Genomic DNA, 22587 nt, shown 5'->3' with positions numbered 1-22587 from the left:
TGCTTCCCACCCAGATGTGCAGGGCTGTCCTGACTTCTTGCTTATTGGAACTCAGAGCCTTTTCATCTCCATTAATAGGTCCAGAGAGGCAGGCAGCCTTCATTGACCCATTGCTTAGAAATGTTGAGCAATTAAGCTATAGTCTCTCATATTGTTATTTCAATAAACCTGCACAGAGTACCTCTGGGTCAGACCCACGGCCAGTCTCAGGGATTATGCACTCAGGATAAGAAAATGGCAAGCCTTGCCCTGAAGGACTAGAAGACTTGTGAGGGGGCCAGGCCTTTTACTCAACAATGTTACCATCTGCACATGAGGCTGCTGATGGCCTTTGTTGATCTAAAATATTTCTGGGAGTTTATGACTTTTTAGTTATTGTTAGTGACATTTCAGAAGAATAATTTGTCCTTGAAGAATTTCTGCTCCCTCAGTCTTTGGGGCTTACAGCCTATTTCGGAGGGAGTGTTTTGTGTCTGGTCAGAAAGTCTGCACATTGAAATATCAGGTGCACTGACGTGGCTCCTCTAGTGAAGCTGCCTGTACAGCAGATTCAGCTTCTGGGAGTTTCGATGGCATTTGCTTCTCAGGATCCTCCCACATCGACAGTTACACTTCTTAAGGTTCCATGGAAAACGGGTTAGTGTTTTTCATATATTGAAAGCCTGTGCAAAAGGCAAACAAAAATTTTTATGGCGGCACAAAGGAATAATAAATGACAAATTAATCTGCCTCTGCTCCATGCCTGTGGGTCTGTTTCCCAGAGGAAATCATTGCCCAACATTTTATTTGTATCAGTTCGGAAATATGTCCTACATACATTCATACATATGTATGCAGTTCCACACATTGTATATTTTTTCTCTTTTTTCTTTTTAAACACAAATGGGAGTATGTCTATTCTGTGTAGCCTTCAGTGACTTGTTCTTTTTAACTTACCTGTATTTTGGAGACCATTCTGTATCAGGTACACACCTGCCTCATTCTCTTAAACAGACGTGCAGTGCTCCACTGTGTACTCTGATAGTTACTGTGATTTAACTCGTTCATTGTGACTAGGAGTCTGTGAGGTTCACCTGCTCGTTCCCTCTGGCCTGTCTTCAGTGCTAAGACTGGCCACGTAAATTTGCTTCAAAACATTGGCTGGGTAAGAGTTTAGTTTTAATGTTAGTGCAAAGTGCAAATGTGGCATAAAGGATCCATTTAAAGCAGATGGAGATTATTCATTAGCTATCGCAAGATTCAGTAGGTTCTTAGATTTAATCAACAGCTTCTAGTGCAGGGACTTCATCCACGTTGATTCTGTCAGCTATCTTCAGTAATTAATAATCTTTCAATGTCTGTTTACCTAAAAACTCAACTCAGGTACATAGCTGCAAGAAATGCCACTTTTTTAATACTGTAAACCCAGAGTCTCAAGCTGAAGCAGCGCAAGGAGGTTTCTCACTTGAACAGGGGCAGCTGACTCACCGCCTTGTCCCAGGCCAACAGGCTCAGACTGCTGGGCCTCCTCGAAGGCTGTTTCCCGAGGCTGCTGCTCTGTGGGATGTTATGGCCCATATGTGGTTCATGTTAGCACAGCTGAGAGGCTAGGCCTCTCAGAGAGACTTGACTGAGCTCTAAGAGAAAACAAAAGGGGGATAAACATGTAGAATATAAGAAATACAAACAGCCTGGCTTCCGGAGGTCAGGGTTCTCACTCTGCCTGTCCAGCTCTGTATTGGAAACTAAGGAAAGAAGTGTGACGCCATCTTCTAGCTTCAAGAAGCTGAAAGACAGCCTTGCCTGGGTGGCTTTACAGCTCTGATAGGCATGCGTACCATCCACCTCTTAATTCTTCCCTGGAACTTGTTAGAAATGCACATTTTCAGACCCCACACCAGATCTGAATCAAACTTTGCAAGTGGGGTTGAACGACCATTTGAACAATTTCAATAAGATCCCCGGGTAACTTTGATGGTTGCTTAAGTTTGAGAATGACTGAGATAGAGAACATAGGAAGAATTAGAAAGAGAATAGTTTTGGTGGGGAAAGATGATGAATTTGGGCTTGAATGTGTTGAAATTAAGATGTCTGTGGGGAAGAGATTTCAAGGTTGTGGCAGAGTCCAAGAAGCTACACTGACATTCTCCCAGGACCAAACTGAAATTACAACTAAAATAAAGAAAAAGCATCCTGGATAATCAATTGGAGTCTAGCTGGAGAAACCCTTATAACCAAAGATAGAAACTAAAGACCACATAGAGACGGGTAGGAAGGGCAGAGGTGTGAGAAGGCTGGCTGGGCTCCCACAGACAGCAGTTGAAGGCCTGGAGGGATATCCCAGCTGTGGGAGGTTCCCACTGAGAACTCTGGGGTCTAAACTCCAAGCTGGGCTCCCCAGCCCAGAGCACCAGAACTAAGAAAGGTGCCTATATAACATCTGGCTGTGAAAAGCAGCAGGGTTATTGTCTGCCAGGGAGAGATGGCTGGAAATGCAGGCACCCTCTTAAAGGGCCAACACACAAAATTTCATGTGCAGCCACTCACCTTGGGCTCTGACAGATGGAGGGCAGAGTGGGCTAGAGCTATGTGAGGAGAATCCAGGGTAGGGGGCTCAGGGGTAGAGCTTGGAAGGCAGACACCCTGGTCTCTTGTGTTGAGTCATTGCCTCATACTGCAGAGGCAATCTTTCTCAGGAAGACTATTACCATCCAGGCAGCTCTTACCTGGGGAGGGGGGAAGGAGGGAGGGGGGCGGAAAGCAATTGCCCCACCCTGTTGAAAAACATCCTGTATAATCTTGGCCCATCCTGGAGAGTCTACACCTTGCTGTGGTTGATAGCCTGAGGCTAATCAAGATTTAATAATAATCAGACTGCAGGCAGAGGCTGATCTCTGGAGGCTCTGAGTCTGCCTGATCGTCTTCTGGGCCTGGGGCTAGGAAAAGCAGACTCTGGTGCACATCTAAGTCCTTTACAAAGGCATCTAGCCCCAGCAGAGGGAGCCACAAGCTGTGGATTGCTGATAGCTCCAAATGCTACTCAGAGCCAGTGAAAAACAGCATCTGACATGGTCCTGCACCAGAGACTGGCAAATCTACCTAATACATAGACACAAACCCAAACAGGCAGCCCAAATGAGGAGACAAAAATCAAGCCCCAAATGAAAGAACAAGAGAATTCTCCAGAAGAAGAGCTAAGTGAAATGGAGATAAGAAGCTTATCAGATATAAAGAATAATAATTACAAGGATGCTCAACAGCATGAGAACAAATATAGCACTAATAAAGAACACATTGAAAGGAATACACAGTAGATTAGGTGAGGCAGTGAATTAGAAGACAGGGTAGGAAAAATCACTGAATCAGAGAACAAAAAAGAAAAAACAATTAAAAGAGAGGAGGACAGTTTAAGGGAGCTGTGGGGCAACATGAAACATTATAATATTCACCTTATAGGAGTACCAGAAGATTAAGAAAGTGAGCAAGGGATAGAGAACCTCTTTGAAGACATAATGATGGAAAAATTCCCTAACCTGGTGAAGGAAAAAGACACACAATTCAGAAGATACAGAGAGTCCCAAGCAAAAAGAACCCAAACAGGCCCATGCCCAGAGTCGTCATAATTAAAATGTCAAAAATTAAAGACACACAGAGAATTGTAAAGACAGCAAGAGAAAACCAATTTGTTACCTACAAAGGAGCTCCCATAAGGCTGTCAGTTGATTTTTCATTAGAAACTCTACAAGCCAGAAGGGAATGACATGAAGTATTCAAGGTAATGAAAAGCAAGGACCTGAAACAAAGACTACTCTACCCAGCAAGGCTATCATTCAAAATAGATGGTGAAATAAAGATTTCCCAGACAAAAAAAAAAGGCTAGAGGGGTTTAACACCACAAAACACAAAACCATCACTGCAAGAAATGCTAAAGTAACTGCTGTAATAATCATAAGAAATACATATATATATATATATATATATATATATATATATATATATATATATATACTAGAGGCCAGGTGCACAAAAATTTGTGCACTCGGGGGGGAGGGGGGTTCCTCAGCCCGGCCTGTGCCCTCTCACAGTCTGGGACCCCTCAGGAGATAACGACCTGCTGGCTTAGGCCTGCTCCCGGGTGGCAGAGGGCAGGCCCAATCCCTAGGTGCAGCCCCTGGTCGGGCTCAGAGCAGGGCCGATTGAGGAGTTGGGGCGCCTTCCCCTATCATGCACAGAGCAGGGCAGATTGGGAGGTTGTGATGCCACCCTCAGTCACGCTCAGGGTAGGGCCGATTGGGGGGTTGGGGCACCGCCCCCTGTCACACTCAAGGCAGGGTCGATGGGGAGGTTGCGGCGCCACCCCCTGTCACACACAGAGCAGGGCCCATCACGGGGGTTGGGGCTCCGTACCCTGTCACGCACAGAGCAAGGTCAATCAGGGGGTTGGGGAGCTCCCCCCTGTCATGCACAGAGCAGGGCTGATCAGGGGATTGAGGAACTCCCCCCTGTCACTCACAGAGTAGGGCCGTTAGGGGAGTTGGGGCACCACCCCCTGTCACACTCAGGGCAGGGTGGATCAGGGGGTTGGGGCGCCGCCAGTGTCACACTCAGGGCAGGGCCGATGGGGAGGTTATTGCTCTACCCTGTCACACACAGAGCAGGGACCGTGGGGGGCGGGGGGGTTGGGGCACTGCATCCTGTCACACACAGAGCAGGGCCAATCGGGGGGTTGAGGCGCCGCACCCTGTCACACACAGAGCCGCAGGGCGATCAGGTGGTTGGGGAGCTCCCCCCTATCAGGCACAGAGAAGGGCTGAGCAGGGGGTTGGGGCGCCTTCCCCTGTCATGAACAGAGCAGGGTGGATAGGGAGGTTGTGGCCCCGCCCCCTGTCACACACAGAGCCGCAGGGCGATCAGGGGGTTTGGACGCTGCCCCCTGTCATGCTGATCCTGGTGCTGGGAGGCATATTACCCTTTTACTATATAGGATAGAGGCCTGGTGCACGTGTGGGGGACGGCTGGTTTGCCCTGAAGGGTGTCCTGGATCAGGGTGGGGGTCCCCACTGGGGTGCCTGGCCAGCCTGGGTGAGGGGATGATGGCTGTTTGCAGCTGGTCACACACCCTTCAGGGTGGGGGTCCCCACTGGGGTGCCTGGCCAGTCTGGGTGAGGGGCTGAGGGCAGTTTTCAGGCCGACTGAAGCTCCCAACTGCTCCTTTTTTTCTTTTTTCTTTTTTATTCTGGGCCAGCTTTAGCTCTGGGCTTGGCTCCAGCTCTGAGGCCTCAGCTGCTGAAAGTAGGTATCTGGTTTGTTTCGGTTCTATAGTCGAAACTCTGTATCAACTCCAGCTCTGAGATCCCGGCCTCACCTAAAGCAGGTTTCTGGGGTTTTGTTTAGCTTCTATATTTGTTACTATGTTTCTTAAACTGCAGGCTCAGAGGCCGGTAAGGCAGGCGGGGAATGTTGGAGTCCTCCGTCACTGAAGCAAGCAAGCCTCATGTTAGTTTCAAGCTGCCTGGCTGCCGGTCGCCATCTTGGCTGGCAGTTAATTTGCATATCTCGCTGATTAGCCAATGGGAAGGGTAGCGGTCGTACGCCAATTACCATGTTTCTCTTTTATTAGATAGGATATGTATATGTATGTGTGTATATATATACATATACATATATATATATATACATATATATATATATATATATATATATATATATATAGAGAGAGAGAGAGAGAGAGATATCTAGGCATAAATAATTAAAATGGCAGTAAGTACCTGTCTATATATATAATCTATATATATAAAAGACTAATATGCTAAGTGTCAGACCAGTTGCTATGACATTCACTGACCACTAGGGGGCAGATGCTCAACACAGGAGCTGCAGTGACACTCACTGGGCATTTACAGAGAAACAGCACCGCGGACCTGGTGCCCAAAAAGCAACACTCAGTTTCCCCCAAGTAGGACACAGGCCCCGCCATCACCCTGAATCTAAAGCCCACCAAATTGCAGCCAATGCTGCTGAGACTCCATGGCACAAAATGTGGCCCACAGCCCAGCCCAGCCCAGAAACAGTGGCTGTGGGCGCCGGGTAATGACGTCACTTGGCAACACCCGCTTCCTCTCCTAGTGACTAGCCTCCTTGGAGTTACTTCAGCCAGGAACACGACTTGCTTTATAGCCAAGTGGGAACATTTTACACTTTAACGAAATGCCCTGTGTCTCATCTCATTTGATCCTCACAGAAGTCCTGGAGTAGGTAGATAGGAGACTCGATGGAATCCTATTTTCATTAGCTAGAAAACAGAGATTTAGAAAGCTTAGAAACTTGACCCAACTGAAAAGAAGTAAGAAATGGTGGACCTTGAAAATGACTTCAGGTTTTCTCACTGCGCAGACTATAGTCAATCACTGCTGCATTTAAATATTTTACCCTTTGTTCTCCCTGTGTGATCTACAATAATAATCTGCTTCACGTTGCTATTTACTGCTGTGTTGCTGAAAATCACCTGAAAGAGAAGTTGGGGTGCTTCACTGGGCTGGAAAAAGTTTAGCTAAATCAGAAAGCAGGTCTAATTAAGCAAGTTTATATACATAAAGTTCTCACTGGTGCCAATTGCACATATGTGTTTCCATCTGTTGTTGAGTGTGAATTTAGTTGACACTTCTATTATAGAGAAAGGGCGAAAAGCGATATTAAAATATTTTTTCTAATTAATTTCCTTTCACTGTGCATGAATTTGTGCACCAGGCCACTAGTCAATAATAACCTTAAATGTAAATGGGTTAAGTGCTCCAATAAAAAGACATAGGATAGCTTAATGTATACAAAAACATGACCCAAATATATGCTGTCTACAAGAGACCCAACCACACAGGATAAGAGTGAATGAATCAAAAAATATTTTCCATGTAAATGGAAATAAAAACAAAGCTAGGGTGCTCAGCGGGCGAGGCTTAGTGGTTGAGCATCGACCTATGAACTAGGAGGTCATGGTTTGATTCCTGGTCTGGGCATATGCCTAGGTTGTGGGCTTGATCCCCACTGTGGGGTGTGCAGGAGGCAGCCAATCACTGATTCTCTCTCATCATTGATGTTTGTCGCTCTTCCTTTCTCTCTGAAATCAATAAAAATATATTCTTAAAATCTGGTGTAGCAATACTCATATATGACCAAATAGACTACAAAATGAAGGCCATAATAAGAGATAATAAAGGTCACTACATAATACTAAAGGGATTGACCCAACAAGAGGATATAACCCCAATAAACATATATGTACCCAATATAGAAGTATATAAATATATAAAAAATACTTCTAGAGGACTTCAAGGGAGAGATTCACAGCAATACAGTCATAGTAGGGGACTTTATCACCCCACTGACCTCACTGGATGGATCTTCCACACAAAAAATCAACAAGGAAACAGTGATTCAAAATGACACATTGGATCAGATGGATTTACTTGATATTTACAGAACATTTCACCCAAAAGTTACAGAATATACATTCTTCTCCAGTGCACATGGGTCATTCTCAAAGAGATAACACATTTTAGGACACAAAACAAGTATAAGTTCAAGAAGATTGAAATCATATCAAGCATCTTCTCAGCTCACAATGGCATGAAATTAGAAATCAAATACAGTAAAAACACTAAACATTCAAACACAGGGAGGCTAAATAGCATGTTATTAAACAATGAATGGTTTATCCATGGGTCAAGAAAGAAATCAAAAACTTCCTGGAAGTGAAAAGGAACACACAACAACCCAAATCAATGGGACATAGCAAAAGCAGTCATGAGAGGGATGTTTATAGCATTACAGGTTTATCTCAAAACACAAGAAAAATTATTAATAAATTAACCCTACAACTTAAACTGTTAGAACAACAAGAAAAGCCCAAAGTAAGTAGAAGGAAGGAAATAATAAAGATCAGAGCAGAAATAAATGACATAGAGGCAAAAAAAAAAAAAAAGCAATACGAAAGATCAATGAAATTAAGAGCTGGTTCTTTGGAAAGATAAACAAGATGGATGAACCTTTAGTCAGACTCTTCAAGAAACAATGAGAGAGGACCCAAGTCAAATCAGAAATGAAAGTGGTGAAGTAACAGCTGACACTATAGAAATATAAAGGATTGTAAGAAAATACGGTGAATACTAGATGCCAACAAGCTGGTCAATGTAAATGAAATGGACATATTCCTAGAAAAATACAGTGTTCCAAAACTGAATCAGGAAGAATCAGAAAACCTGAATAGACCAATAACAATTGATGAAATTGAAGCAGTAATAATAATTAAAAAACAAAACAAAAACCCAATTCCCAGCAAACAAAAGCCTTTGTCTGGATGGTTTCACAGAGGAGTTTTACTAAACATTCAAAGAAGAATTAACATCTGTTCTCCTCAAACTATTCCAAAAAATCCAAGAGGAAGGGACACTTTCAAGTTCTTTCTATAAGGTCAGAATTATCCTAATTCCAAAAACAGATGAGGACACTACAAACAAAGAGAATTACAGGGCAATATCCCTAATGAACATAGATGCTAAAATCCTCAGCAAAGTATTAGCAAATCAGATCCAGCAATATATTAAAAAGATCATACACCATGACTAAGTGGGATTTATTCTAGAGATGCAGGCTGGTATAATATTCAAAAATCAGTAAACATATATCACATAAATCGAAATAGAAAAATCACATGAACATATCAATACATGTAGAAAAAGCATTCAATACAATTCAACACCCATTTTTTATAAAAACTCTCAGCAAAGTGGGAGTTAAGGGATTATACCTCAGCATAATAAAGGCCATATATGACAAACCTATAGCCAACATCATACTCGCAATAGGCAAAAAATAAAACCATTTCCCCTAAGAACAGGAACAAGACAGGGAGGACTGCTCTCACCACTCTTATTCAACACTAGGGGCCCAGTGCACAAATTCGTGCACCTTGAAAGGAACTGTGGGCTGCAAGGCTGTGGTGGTCACAGGGGTGAGTTTCAGCCCATCCTCCATGTCCCCCGCCCAGCCTCTCCCACTGTGGCCCCCAGTCCCCTGTCTGCCGGCAGCCCGGCTCCCGCTGATGCTGCTCCCATGCACTGACGGCACTGGCCCTGCTCACACCTGCTGATGGCCTGGAGTGACTGGGGCTGATGCTGTCAGTGGGTGCAAGTGGGGCTGGCACCGGCAGCAGGTGTGAGCACCGGGTGGGACTGCAGCACGTGGGAGCAAATAATTTTCAGTAACCACAAGAGGCTTCTCCCAATGACAGCAACCGGTGCCCTGCCTTGGTCTGGTGCCCCTGCTCACCTGCTCCACCATCCCACCACAGCCGACAGACGCCATGTTCTGCACGCACCCCCTGGTGGTCAGCACATGTCATAGCCACTGGTTGTTGGGTTGTTCCTCTGGTCTACTTGCATATCAGGGTTTTATAGATAGATAGTACTGGAAGTCTTAGCCACAGTGATCAGACAAGAATTAGAGATAAAAGGCATCCAAATTGGAAAGAAAGAAGTAAAGCTGTCATTATTCACAGATAACATGATATTGTACATAGAAAATCCTAAAGACTCCACCAAAAAACTAGATTTAATAAATGAATTTGGCAATTTAGCAGGATACAAAATTAACACTCAGAAATCAATGGCACATTTATGCAGCAATAATGAATTCTCAGAAAGAGAAACCAATAAAACAATCCCATTTACCACAGCAACAAAAAAATTAAGATACTTAGCAATAAACTTAACCAAGGAGATAAAAGACTTGTACTCAGAAAACTACAGGATGTTTAAAAGAGAAGAAGATATAAACAGTGGAAGAATATACCGTTTCATAGATTGGTAGAGATAACATCATTAAAATGTCCATACTGTCCAAAGTAACCTATAGATTCAATACAATGCATGTTAAAATACCAAAGGCATATTTCACAAATCTGAAACAAATCCTCCAAAAATTTGTATGGAACCAAAAATGACCCCCGAATCACTGCAGCCATCTTGAAAAAGAAGTACAAAGTTGGAGGGATCATAATACCAGATATCAAGTTTAATTACAAAGCTACTCTAATAAAAACATCCTGGTACTGGCCCAAGAACAGGCATATAGATCAATGGAACAGAACAGAGAACCCAGAAATTGATCTAAGCCATTACGTTCAATTAATATTTGACAAAGGAGGCAAGAGCATATGGAGTAGAGACAGTCTCTTCAAAAATGGTGTTGGGGAAATTGGACAGATACCTGCAAAAAAAAAAGACAAAAGAAACTGTACCACCAACTTGCACCATACACACACAAAAAAACCTCAAAATGGATAAGAGTCTTAAATGTAAGTTGTGAAACCATAAAAGTCCTAGAAGAAACCATAGGCAGCAAAATCTCAGACATCTATTAGAGCAGTATGTTTGCAGATACATCTAGGGCAAAGGAAACTAAGGAGAAAATAAACAAATGGAACTACATCAAAATCAAAAGCTTCTGCACAGCAAAAGAAACCAACAACAAAATCAAAAGGGAGTACACTGTATGGGAGAACATATTTGCCAATGATATATCTGATAAGGGGTTAATTTTCAAAATATATTAAGAGCTTCTACGGTTTAACAAAAGGAAGACAAATAATCTATTAAAAATGGGCAAAGGACTTAGACACTTCTCCAAAGTAGATATACAGACAGCCAAGAGACATATGAAAAAATGCTTAAAGTCACTAATCATTTGAGAGAGGCAAATCAAAATAACAATGAGGTACCATCTCACACCTGTCAGACTGGCTACCATCAACAAATCAACAAATGACAAGTGCTGACGAGGATATGCAGAAAAGGGAACCCTAGTACACTGTTGGTGGGAATGCAGACTGGTGCAGCCATTATGGAAAACAGTATGGAGTTTCCTGAAAAAATTAAATATGGATCTGCCATTTGACTCAGTGATCCTACTTCTAGGAGTATATCCTAAGAAAACTGAAACACCAATCAGAGAGAATATCTTCATTCCTACGTTCATGGCATCACAATTTACAATAGCTCAGATCTGGAAACAGCCCAAGTGCCCATCAGTAGATGAGTGGATAAAAAAGCTGTGGGACATTTACACCATGGAATACTATGCAGCTGTAAAAGAGGAGGCTCTCTCACCCTTTGAGATAGCATTCAGGGTCCTGGAGAGTATTATGCTAAGTTAAATAAGCCAGTCAGAGAAAGACAAGTACCATATGATCTCACTCATCTGTGGACTCTAAAAAACAAAATAAACTGATGAACAAAATAGATTCAGATACATAGAAGCATGGAACAGATATGGAATCCCAGAGGGAAGGAGGCAGTGGGTGTTTGGATGGGAAGAGATTAACCAAAGTACTTGTGTGCACATATGCATAACCCATGCACACAGACAATAGGGTGGTGAAGGCCTGGGGCAAGGGGCAGGTGTGGGTTAGAAAGGGTCAATCGTGAAGAAAAAGGGATATCTGTAATACTTCCAACAATAAAGATTTTTTTAAAAAATATGTGTGTGAGGAGGTCTAGGTGTGACTGTCAACTTGTGGACCCAGGACCCACAGCATCAGCATCACCTGGAAGCTTGTTAGAAATGCAGAATCAGAGGCTCCCCAGACCTCCTGAATCAGAAGCTATAGTTTGACTAGATCCGCTTGTGATTTGCTTGCACATCACAGGTGAGAAGCAGGCCCGAGTCTAGAGATTAGTCGGGTCTATGTGGTTGACTTTGAGGTCAGGTTGTTGTCATTTGTGGGTGATGGTTGTAGATGACACATTTTCAGGGTCCCTACGTAGTTAGGAGACTGGATGTGGTGTCCTTGTGTGAATCATCACAGTGACTGTTTAGCATTAATATCACAAAGCTGCACAACATCACACATAACGAGCCAGCCTGTTGTGAGCAAAATATTTCGTGTGTTTATTACCCTTTCCAAAATGCTATTTGCAGCCATTATCTCAAGAAACAATTTCCCCAAACACCCATGGTAGTTCACTGGAAGAACTGGGCCTGGTACCTGTTGTCAGAACCCTTACTGTTATGTTCTTGTCACTGAGCCATGCTGTGGGGGATGGGGACGCTGCATTGACTTACGTTGTCAGGGCTGGAAATGTGAACAAGCAGAAAAAACATCACAGCAGATGCTGAGTAGATGTTCATAGAAGATGCTCAATGAAGGTTTGTTAAAGGTTGTTGAAACAAATGATGGAAAACATATGATAAAAACTGCTTTCAGATTTAAAAGATTCATTCTCAATTTGATCTTTCTGACACCTTTCTAAGTTGGTAGGATGAAAATTATTCATCTTCTCATTAAAAAAAATAACAGCTTTATTGAGATAAATTAACATACCATAAAATTCACCATTTAAAGTATATAACTCAGGCTTTTTGTATATTCACAAGGTTGTACAACCATCATCACTATCTAATTACAGAACATTTTCATCATCCCAAAAAGAAATCCTATATCCTTTAGCATCACTTCTTAGTCTCTCCTCTCCCAGCCCCTGGCAACCACTAATCTACTGTTTTTGTCTCTATGGATTTGCCTGTTCTGGACAATTCATATAAATGGAATCATATAATGCATGCCTTTTTTTTGACTGGCTCCTTTCACTTGGAATGTGTTCAAGGATCATCTATATTATAGAAAATATCAATATTTCCACCCTTTTGTGGCTATTAATAAGCCAATTCTATGAATATAATACATGTTGTTTATCCATTCTCAGTTGTTAGACATTTGAGTTAAGATTTTGTGTGGATATATGTTTTAATTTATCTGGTTATATATCCAAGATTGTAATTGTTGGGTCATATGGTAACTCTACATTTCATTTTTTGAGGAACTTCCAGATAGTTTTCCAAAGGACTGCACCATTTTACACACCAGAAATGCATGATGGTTCCAGTGTTTCTACATCCTCTCCAATACTTGTTGTTATCTGTCCTTTTACTCTAGCCATCCTAGTGGCTATGCGCTCTTTTTATCGGTAAGAAACCTGAGGCTTCATTATTTGCCAGAGTTTGTAGAGCTATTAAGTGGCCAACCTAGATCTTTTTTAAAAGCAAACACTTGTATCATCCATGTTCCTGCTAGTCGTGCTTTAAATCCGTTGCTCTTACTAAGTTACTTACTCTTTACAACAATCTTTGGGGAAGATGGCCTTGTCATCTTTATTTACAAATGCATACAGAACCAGGACTGGGCCCAGAAGGGAGGTCCTTAGGTCCCAAACTTAAGAAATCACTTTCAGGTTCAAACAGCACTCGCCTGACCCTTTGTGCTTCACTGGCCTCATCCTGCTCTTGGCCCCGTTTGAAGAAACTGAGGCATCAGAACACTGAGTAACTTTTCCAAAGGTTCAGTAATTAGTACGTTAGCAGAGTTGGGATATAAACCCAGGAACCCCCGGCTTCAGGGTCCAAGTCAACAACTACTATACTACACCATCATATATATCTTTGATCTCCAAACTGGGCTTTTTCTGTTTCTTTCTTATGGCTTCAGTTTCTGAAATTAGCCAGAGCTGTGACAAGTGGGGAAAATTCTGGCGATGGGTTATGGGGAGACCACGCAGAAGTATTCAACTTAACAGCCCCCGGCCTCTCCGCATGGACCCCTGGGTTAGCCCTCCGCATGGAGGGTTAACTGGCCCCACAGTCCACATCTGTGCTCATTATCCCAACTCTGCATAAACCTTCCTGCTCTGCAAGTGGCCAGATGTACTTTGTGTTGGCGGGGAAGAGGCCATTCTGAATGGTCAGGATGATGGGCTCTGACCAGCTGTAGGGAAAACACAAGTCCTCCTGGCCAAGTGGGGATGAACATGCCGCCGAATCAAGTATTCAGAAATCACATCTCATAATCACAGCCTGATTGGCTGCTCATTCTCATTAGTCTGGTTCTCAGAATTAGCTGGTCATCTATTTACAAATGATCATCTTTCTGATGGTGTTACTATTTGTGGGTTTTGAATGGTTCTCCTGCTTAGGCAGAGCCTCCCACAAGGCAGTGTGAAAAGAAAAATATACATTTGCACATGTACACGTTACCCTCAGGAGTGATGGGCAGCCTTTGAAAAGATGCTTGTACAAGTCCTCAGCCAACAGCAGTTACTGTGGCTGCTCTGCTCCCAGGACAGAGGTCCAGTCAGCCTTGCTTCAGCAGCTCTCACTAGGTGAGCTGCCGCAGTGCAGTCTGGCCTAGGTCTTTTGACATATGTCACAAACTCAGAGGGTTTTTGTAAAACTTTATACTTATAGTTATTCATTAAACATGATAAATTTTGCTGTTGAATTTTCACCTTTTGGTTTGGAATTTCAATTCCATCCTATGGCTTTGTTTCTCAAAGCGGTGGGTGTGTGGACCAACAGCACCAGCAGCACCTGGGAGCTTGTTGGAGATGGAGTACCTCAGGCCCTGCCACAGACCTCCTGAACCAGACCCTGTCTCTTAACAAAATCCCTTGGTGCTTCCTGGGCACATCCATGTTTGAGAAGCTCTGCTCCATTTCTGTCACCTTCAGTCGCCTTCAGCTGGGTGTTTCCACCCAGTCTTTACTTCGAGGCTAGAATTTTTGGTAGGCTTTCAGATCTTTAAAAAAAAGACACACGCACAGAGAGAAATTCTTTCCTTTGTCTTTGCATGATGTCATTCATTTTACCTGGCCTGCCACAAGAAAGAAAAAGGCAAATTACATTCAAGTTATACATATTTTTAAGACTAACTTCTTAACTGCATCTCTTAAAGCAACATGCTGGATCTCCCATCGTTAACAGAATCCCAAGTGTTGCCAAGATTAATTGAGAAATGCCTAAAGGCAAAATAAGCACTGTAGCATAGTTTAATTCAAAACCGTATCAGCTAAGAATGAAGGTGCAATTAGTGATGAAGATGTTAATAACTGGTTGTGGTCTGTTAAATTTTATATTCAGTGGTTACTAGTATGTTCAGTGAAGATACTTCCTCATGAGGACAGAAATTAATGTTTCACCTTGATTGCTACTTAATGTGCTTATTTTAATGGAGTCATCTTGTAGAAACCCTTGGGCACATTTCCAATTTTATGTAAAAGTAGAATTATTATGGAAGCATATGACTTTAGAGTTGGAACGACCTTCGCAGTAATTTAATCCAGTTCAGTCATTTTACAAATAAGTAAGAGTTATATAACTGACTTAATTAAGTCATTCCACAGAATATTGGAACCTGCTCTTCCCAAGTCTCAGACTAGTGGCTGTAACTTTTCCAGATCCCTCCAGTCAAAAGTTCTTTCTCTTGCTCTGGCTGGTGTGGCTCAGTTGGTTGAGTGTAGTCCCATGTACCAAAAGGCCGCCAGTTTGATTCCTGGTCAGAGCACATGCCCAAGTTACAGGTCAGTCTCTGACATATTGGAGGCAACTGATAGATGTTTCTCTCTCTCTCTCTCTCTCTCTCTCTCTCTCTCTCTCTCTCTCTCTCTCTCAGATAAAAACAACAACAACAACATATTAACAGGAGAAAGTGCTTCCTCTTGCCTTACAGTTCTGAGTGCACCATTTTTGCAATGCCTCCAAAACCTTTATCTTGCTCTGCATTATATTCTACTTGCTTTTAGTTGTAAGGTTGAGGTCTTGGGGAACTATGCTTGATTCATTCTTGTATTTCATTACCATTCCTATATTATGCAAACAGCTCCTTTATAGTCACTTCATATGCATTGTTGTGCTGGACCTGGTTTTCCTCTCCTCACTGGAGCTGATTGTGTCTTCACAATGGCAGCTTGAAGTTGGCCATGCTGGGAGTATTTTTTTCACTATGGAAGTGAAAAAATTCTACAGATCAGAGCTTTTATGTCCTGGAATGCCAGTTGTCAAACATTTCCCAGCACACTACTTTTTACGTGACTTTCATAAGGTCTTACAAGGCAGCAGGTCTCAATAAATCCATACCAATGTGTAGATGACCATTGTTCAGCATGGGTTGCCTCAAGAGTGATGTGTAGCCAGTTGCTCAACCTCCTCTGGTTTCTTAAGGGAGTAAGTCTGACACAGTGCAAGTCAGGCCTAGGACTACATTAGAATTTGGCTGCTTGGCTAAATACTACTTATCTAGAAATGCTATTTGGACATGAATGGTAATGGAAACAGGGTCTGAAATATCAGGTATAGTTGAGTGAGAAAAACCCCACAAACGACTATCAGAAAAAAATGGACAGGAAGTTACTATAGCTGAAATTACAATTATATCTTTATACTTCTCAAAAAACCTTCAGTGGCTCCTTACAACCTATAAAAATACCCAAACTCCCTGACATAAGTCATGTACAGACCACAGCTCACCGTCCTAAACTCATTTTCAACTGCTTACATCACCCACCTTCATTCTGTCTTCCAGCCACTGCAGAGCCTGCTCCAGCCCCAGGACATTCCCTCCTCCTGGAATGCGCCCTCTGCCTCCCTGTCCCACCACGGGCTCTCTCCTAAACCTCTCTACCCAGTCCCTCTACCATGGACCGGAACTTCTGGGTGAACGTGACCATTCCCATGACTGTTCATCTCCTTTCTTGTGTCTCTGTAGGAGCAGGACCCGAGGTCCCATCGGCCCTGGCAAGTATGGCTATGGGAAGGCCCCATACATTTTACCACTGCAGACGGACTCCACACACTCACCGCAGAGGCTTCGGAGGCAGAGGCCCTCACCCCGGCATTCCAGGTCCCAAGAGGCATCGGGTCCTAGCTATGGCTATAGCCCTCCACGTGGCCGGGCCCCCCACCGTGCCCCTCTGTACCAGAGTGACAGTGGCCCTCATTCTGGACTGCAGGTCTCAGAGGCTTCCATCTACCAGCTGCCTTTGACCCATGACCAGGGCTTCCCTGTAGCTTCGAGTTCCTTGCACAGCCCAGAAACAAGCAGCGGCCATGGCATGGGGGCCCACAGCACAGCCCTGAGCTTCGCCCAGCCAGCCCGGTCTGCAGCAATCTCCTGCATTGGGGCCTATCGCCAATACAAGCTGTGCAACACCAACGTGAGTACATGCCTCTTCTGGGCCTGGGATGGCTGCTGGCTTACCTTCCTGTTGGGTGGCAGTGAAGATGTGGAAGGCAGCAAGACATGGTTTTGTAGGCCATGTTTTTGGAATTTTTTTTGGAGGGAGGAGTGCAGAAAGGAGGAAAAAAGAAATAAAGGGAAAACATTGCTTTGGGAATAAGAGAAATCCATTAAGTAATTACCTATTTCATGGAGTAACTAAAACACCCTTATTTCTTAAGTTGTTGGTGTTACTAGAAAGATAGGTGTGGCAGATCCTGATCCAAAGTATATAATCATCATAACTAGTAACCGCCACTTGTTTTCCACTGGAAATGGCAAATTCCTCCCTGGGCCCTCCTCACAGTGGCTCCTGCGGACCATGGAAGTTGTGAACTTCGAGGTGCTCTGTCCCAGCATAGCGCTTTTAGAAACCCAGTGAAGGGCACCAAGACCAAAGGAGGAGGAAGTGTTGGTACCACACAAAGTCCTCCTTTTTTCACAGCCAAGTTCCCCTGTGTGCTAGGCCATGGTTTTCAGTTTTTAAACCTTCCTTCCCTCTCATTTCTTTCCATTTATTCTCCCCAAAATAACTTCTTGAATCACTTATTGACAACCTATTGCTTCATATCAAACAACTTCCAAATTCTCAGTGGCTTTATGTCAACAGTTTCTTTCTCAGGGATCTGTGGGTCAAGTGCAGTTTGGCTAATTTAGGACAGCCGGTGGTGGCACCAAATAAGTGGGAGTTTAGGCATTTGACTAGCCTCGGTATCACTCAGTAAGTTTCCTTGGAGACTCCCTGCTCCCAGGCATACACACACTTTAGATACAGACCTTGAGAAAGTCTGATAGTGAGTAATTGAAGATTTCACAGCTAATGAATAGCAAAGGAAATTATAAATGGAAACTACATAATATGACCAAATGTGTTTAAAAAAATATCAGTTTAAAAACTATATATAAAAGAGAAAGGAATGGAGAATGTGTAAAGGTTAAATTTCCAAGTTGCTATATTTTTTATTAATAATTTAATCTGCTTTAATACTCTGTTACTGGGTAACAGGACAGCTGTTATATATTAGCTTCAATTTCCTCATTAAAAATATATTTCCTGCCATGGAGTCCATAGAAATGACTTAATTTGTGATTTTAATAATTTCTTTGAATTCCTGGATTGCTTTTTAGCTTGTTCTTCAACTGACAGACTTCAGGAATTATTAATTTTTGTAAAGCAGTAATTTTTCGAAAGCCATTACTAATCAGTCAACCAGTAAGTCTTAATTGAGCATCATTGCTTGTCTTGTAACAAAGTTGTGAGGACCATAAATCAAAAAGAAATATTAGTGCCAGTGATTAGACATGGTCCCTGTTCATTCATTGCCATTCTTTTAAGATGAAATTAATTCATTTCCAGTGGAGAACTCATTCTCCCATTGACTAGTCTGTTTCTTAATTTTGAAGACCAAGTAAATCAAAGATAATGGAAAAGGGAGAGGGTATTTGGCATATATGTGGACCTGACATTTTCTAAGCATTTTTTCATCTAACCTACATTTCTTTAGACCGGGCACTTCTTGCCAGACCTATGCTTCCATAGCAGGGCTGTCCAGCCCATGTATCAAACATGGTTTCTCTAGGTTCTGGGGTAACTCCACTACTAAGGAGATTGAATTGAGATGAATCTTCAAAAATTCTTGTGAATCCATTATATTTTGGAAATAGGCAAAACAATGTTTCAAACCCAGGACAAAGATGTAGTAGACATAATAATAAAATATTGGCAAAGGATCATTCAAGTTTAATTGCCTTCTCTGCTGTAACACTTTGCACAGTGTCCTCCCCAGTGCACCCTATCACCCCAAGCCACATCCTATTTACTCTTATTGAGTAAGCATTCCTTAGCAGTTCTATTACTGTATATCTTCTTTTTATAAGCCCATGGCTTCTTGTGACTTGGACCATACTTTATGAACACTTTCATTTTAAAAAATTATTTAAAAAATAATTTCTATTTCTCAATTACAGTTGACAAACTATATTATATTAGTTTCAGGTGTAAACCCCAGTGATTAGACATTATATAACTTACTAAGTGATCATCCTGGTAAATCTCATATACATCAGACACCATATATAGTTATTAGAATATTATTGACTATATTCCTTATGCTATATTTTATATCCCCATGACTATTTTGTAACAACCAATTTGTACTTTTTAATACCTTCACCTTTTTCACCCATTCTTCCAACCCCTCTCCCATTTGGCAACCATCAAAATGCTCTCTGTATCTATGCATCTGTTTCTGTTCTGCTTGTTTATTTTGTTTTTAGGTTCAATTATTAATAAACATGTATTTTTTGCAATTTTATTGTTCATATTTTTTATATTTTTTATCTTTTCTTCTCTTCTTCTTCTTAAAGAAGACTCTTTAACATTTTGTTTAATATTGGCTTGGTGGTGATGAACTTCTTTATCTTTTTCTTGTCTGGGAAGGCCTTTATATGTCCTTTGATTATAAATGATAGCTTCACGGGGTAGAGTAATTGATCTTGGTTGTATGTCCTTGCTTTTCATCACTTTGGATATTTATTGCCACTCCTTTTTGGCCTGCAAAGTTTCTATTGAGAAATCAGCTGACAGTCTTATGGGAGCTCCCTTGTGGGTAGCTGACTGGTTTTCTCTTGCTGCTTTTCAGATTCTCTCTTTGTCTTTAACCTTTTGCATTTTAATTATAATGTGTCTTGGTGTGGACCTCTTTGGGTTCATCTTGTTTGATACTCTGCGCTTCCTGGACTTGTATGTTTATTTCCTTCACCAGGTTAGGGAAGTTTTCTGTCATTATTTTTTCAAGTAGGTTTTCAATATTTTGCTCTCTCCCTTCTCCTTCTGGTGCTCCCATGATGTGAATGTTGGTCCCCTGAAGTTGTCCCAGAGGCTCCTTACATCATTGTTTTGGGTTCCTTTTTCTTTTGCTGTTCTGATTTGGTGTTTTTTGCTTCTTCTATTCCAAATTGCTGATTTGATTCTCACCTTCATCTACTTTACTGTTGATTCCCTGTAAATTATTCTTCATTTCAGTTAGTGTATCCTTCATTTCTGAGTGGTCTTTTTAATGTTTTCTTTGTACTTTATCATGCTGCTGAAGTTCTCATTACAGTTCCTTGAAGTACTCACTGAGTTACTTAAGCATAATTATAACCATTGTTTTAAACTTGTATCTTGTAGTTTGTTTGCCTCTGTTTTATTTAGTTCTTTTTCTGGAGATTTCTCCTGCTCTTTCATTTGGGACATGTTTCTTTGTCTCTGCATTTTGGCTGCTCCCCTATGTTTGTTTCTATGTATTAGACAGAGCTGCTAATTCTCCCAGATTTGATAGAGTGATCTTGTATAGTAGGGTACTGTAGGGCTCAGTCACACAGCTTCTCCAGTCACACAAGCTGGGTACTCAAGGTGTGCCCCTGTGTGGGCTATTTGCACTGTCCTATTGTAGTTGAGCCTTGATTGCTGTTGACGTACCCCTCCCCCCTCCCAGGCCATTCAGCTGCAAGGACTAGCTGCAACTGCAGTGTAGGAGCTGCTGTGCAGGAGTCAATCATATGTATCAGGACTTGCTTCAATGTGGCTTTGTTGCTCACCAAGTCTACCTTTTGAGTGTGCCATTAGTGGAAGTGGTAAGGTTGAAATCTGATGTGGTCTGAAGCTGTCCACCAGGTGCACTGGCTCTGGGGCATTCCAGAAGGTACAAGGTGAGCTACTGCCTGTGCCCTGGCTGGGGCCACTCAGCACAAGCTACAGAATGATCTGCAGATGGCTGCTTCTTGTGCTGTACTTGGAGGTGCCCAGGAGAGGCTAAGTTGTAAACCAAGGCCTGCTGCTGCTAGTACTGGGCCTGAGGCCCTTAGCAGAAGGTATGGTGTATGAAGAGGCCAGCTGTTGCTTATTTGGGAGATTTTAAGGAAGTCCAAAGCATGAGACAAGAGAGGCCATTTGTATGAAAAAGCCACTGGAAACAGCTTGGGTGGGCCTGCAAGTTGTGTGGTGCTGGGGTCTCAGGGAATCACTAGAGCAAGACAAACAATGTGAGCCATGTTGATGAAGACTCAGTATGGTTCCCACATGCTGGCTCTGTGGTTGGGGGTCGGTCTAAGAAAAGGAACAATGGCCTCTGCCATCACTTTTGTCTGGCAGAAAGCTGTCCCCCAGCTCTCTCCCTGATGCCAGATAATTCATTTCCTCCACACATGTCCCTGGTACTTTTTAAGCTGCTGCCCCAGTGCTGGAGCTCAGATCAAGTGAGTCTGAGTAAGTCTGTGTGTGGGCCCTTTAAGAGGAATGCCTGGGACTCCAGCAGTCCTCTGTTTCACTCAGCCACTGGTTTTCACAGCTAGAAGTTATTGGGACTCCTAGTCCTAGCAATGGAACTCTAGGCTTGGCAGCCTGGTGTGGCTGGGACCCGTTGCTCCTCAGGGGTGACCTCCATAGCTAAGATATCCCTCCTGATCTTAAAATGCCACTTCCAGGTGTAGGACTGGCCCATTCTGCCTCTTTGCGCCTCTTACCAGTCTTGATGTGGCTTCTTCTTTATATTCCTAGTTGTAGGACTTCTGTTTAGCTAGATTTCAGGAGGTTCTAAATGATGGTTGTTCTGTAGTTTAGCTGTAATTTTGATGTGGTTGTGAGAGGATTTGAGTACTGTATTCACCTTCATGATCATCTTGATTGGAAGTTTTATACCCTATGAACACTTTAAAACTCTCTGTTAGGGGTCCCCAAAACCACACCTAAGTTTGATGATTTGCCAGGAGGACTCACAGGACTTGGCATGTAGTCTACAGTCATATGCACAGCTATGATTTATTACAATGAAAGGATATAGAGAAAAATCTACAGAGGGAATAGCACATGGGGCCAAGTCTAGAGGAAATCAGGCACCAGCTTCCAAGAGTCCTGTCCCAGTGGAGTCGCACAGGACACACTGAATTCCCCAGCATTGAGTTATGACAACATCTGTGGAGGGTTGTCTACCAGGGAAGCTCGTCAGAGACTCCCTGCCCAAAGTTTTTATTGGGGGCTGGTCATGAAGGCACTCTCAGCCTGCCACATACAAAATTCCAGAGTCCAAAAGAAAAGCATATGTTTAGCATAAACTATGGTTTGGGCATAGTGAGTCACTCTTATCACTTAGGGAGTGGTGGAAACCCGTCTGACTTCCACGTTTCCAGATGCCAGCCAAGGACCAACCTTGCAAGCAGGCCCTTCTTAAGGAGAGCAGGCTCAGTCCTGCTGTGTTCAGTCTTACTTGCACACTCTCCATGTGGACCCCCGTGCTCCAGCATCTTAGCACCAATGACATATCCTCTCCCATGTCCAACATGAAGAGACGACAGGAATCCCCAATTATGCAAATCTTCCTATTCAAAGAGGGAAGTGGTGAAAGGGCAATATTGTGAAAAATCATACTAATCTAACAGAGAAGCAGGCTATCCAGGTGAGGGGAGAGTTTTCTAGGAAGAGGGAGTGACAGGGATCTAGAGTCCCTTTATACTCCCATCATGGCCAAGGA

General features: G+C 42.7%; 1 protein-coding gene across 1 annotated transcript in view; it reads left to right on the top strand.

Moving 5' to 3' along the window:
• Positions 1–22587, top strand: part of THSD4 (thrombospondin type 1 domain containing 4) — a 590633-nt gene that overhangs the window by 96838 nt on the left and 471208 nt on the right. The window contains exon 5 of the mRNA XM_059658415.1: positions 16568–17015. Within this exon, the coding sequence (XP_059514398.1) occupies positions 16568–17015 (448 nt within the window). The remainder of the gene's footprint in view (positions 1–16567; positions 17016–22587) is intronic.

Source organism: Myotis daubentonii, chromosome 1, assembly GCF_963259705.1.
Source record: "Myotis daubentonii chromosome 1, mMyoDau2.1, whole genome shotgun sequence".
In the NCBI taxonomy this organism is placed as follows: Eukaryota; Metazoa; Chordata; class Mammalia; order Chiroptera; family Vespertilionidae; genus Myotis; species Myotis daubentonii.
Note: the sequence above shows the minus strand (reverse complement) of the source record. Positions and strands in the feature narration are given on the sequence as shown.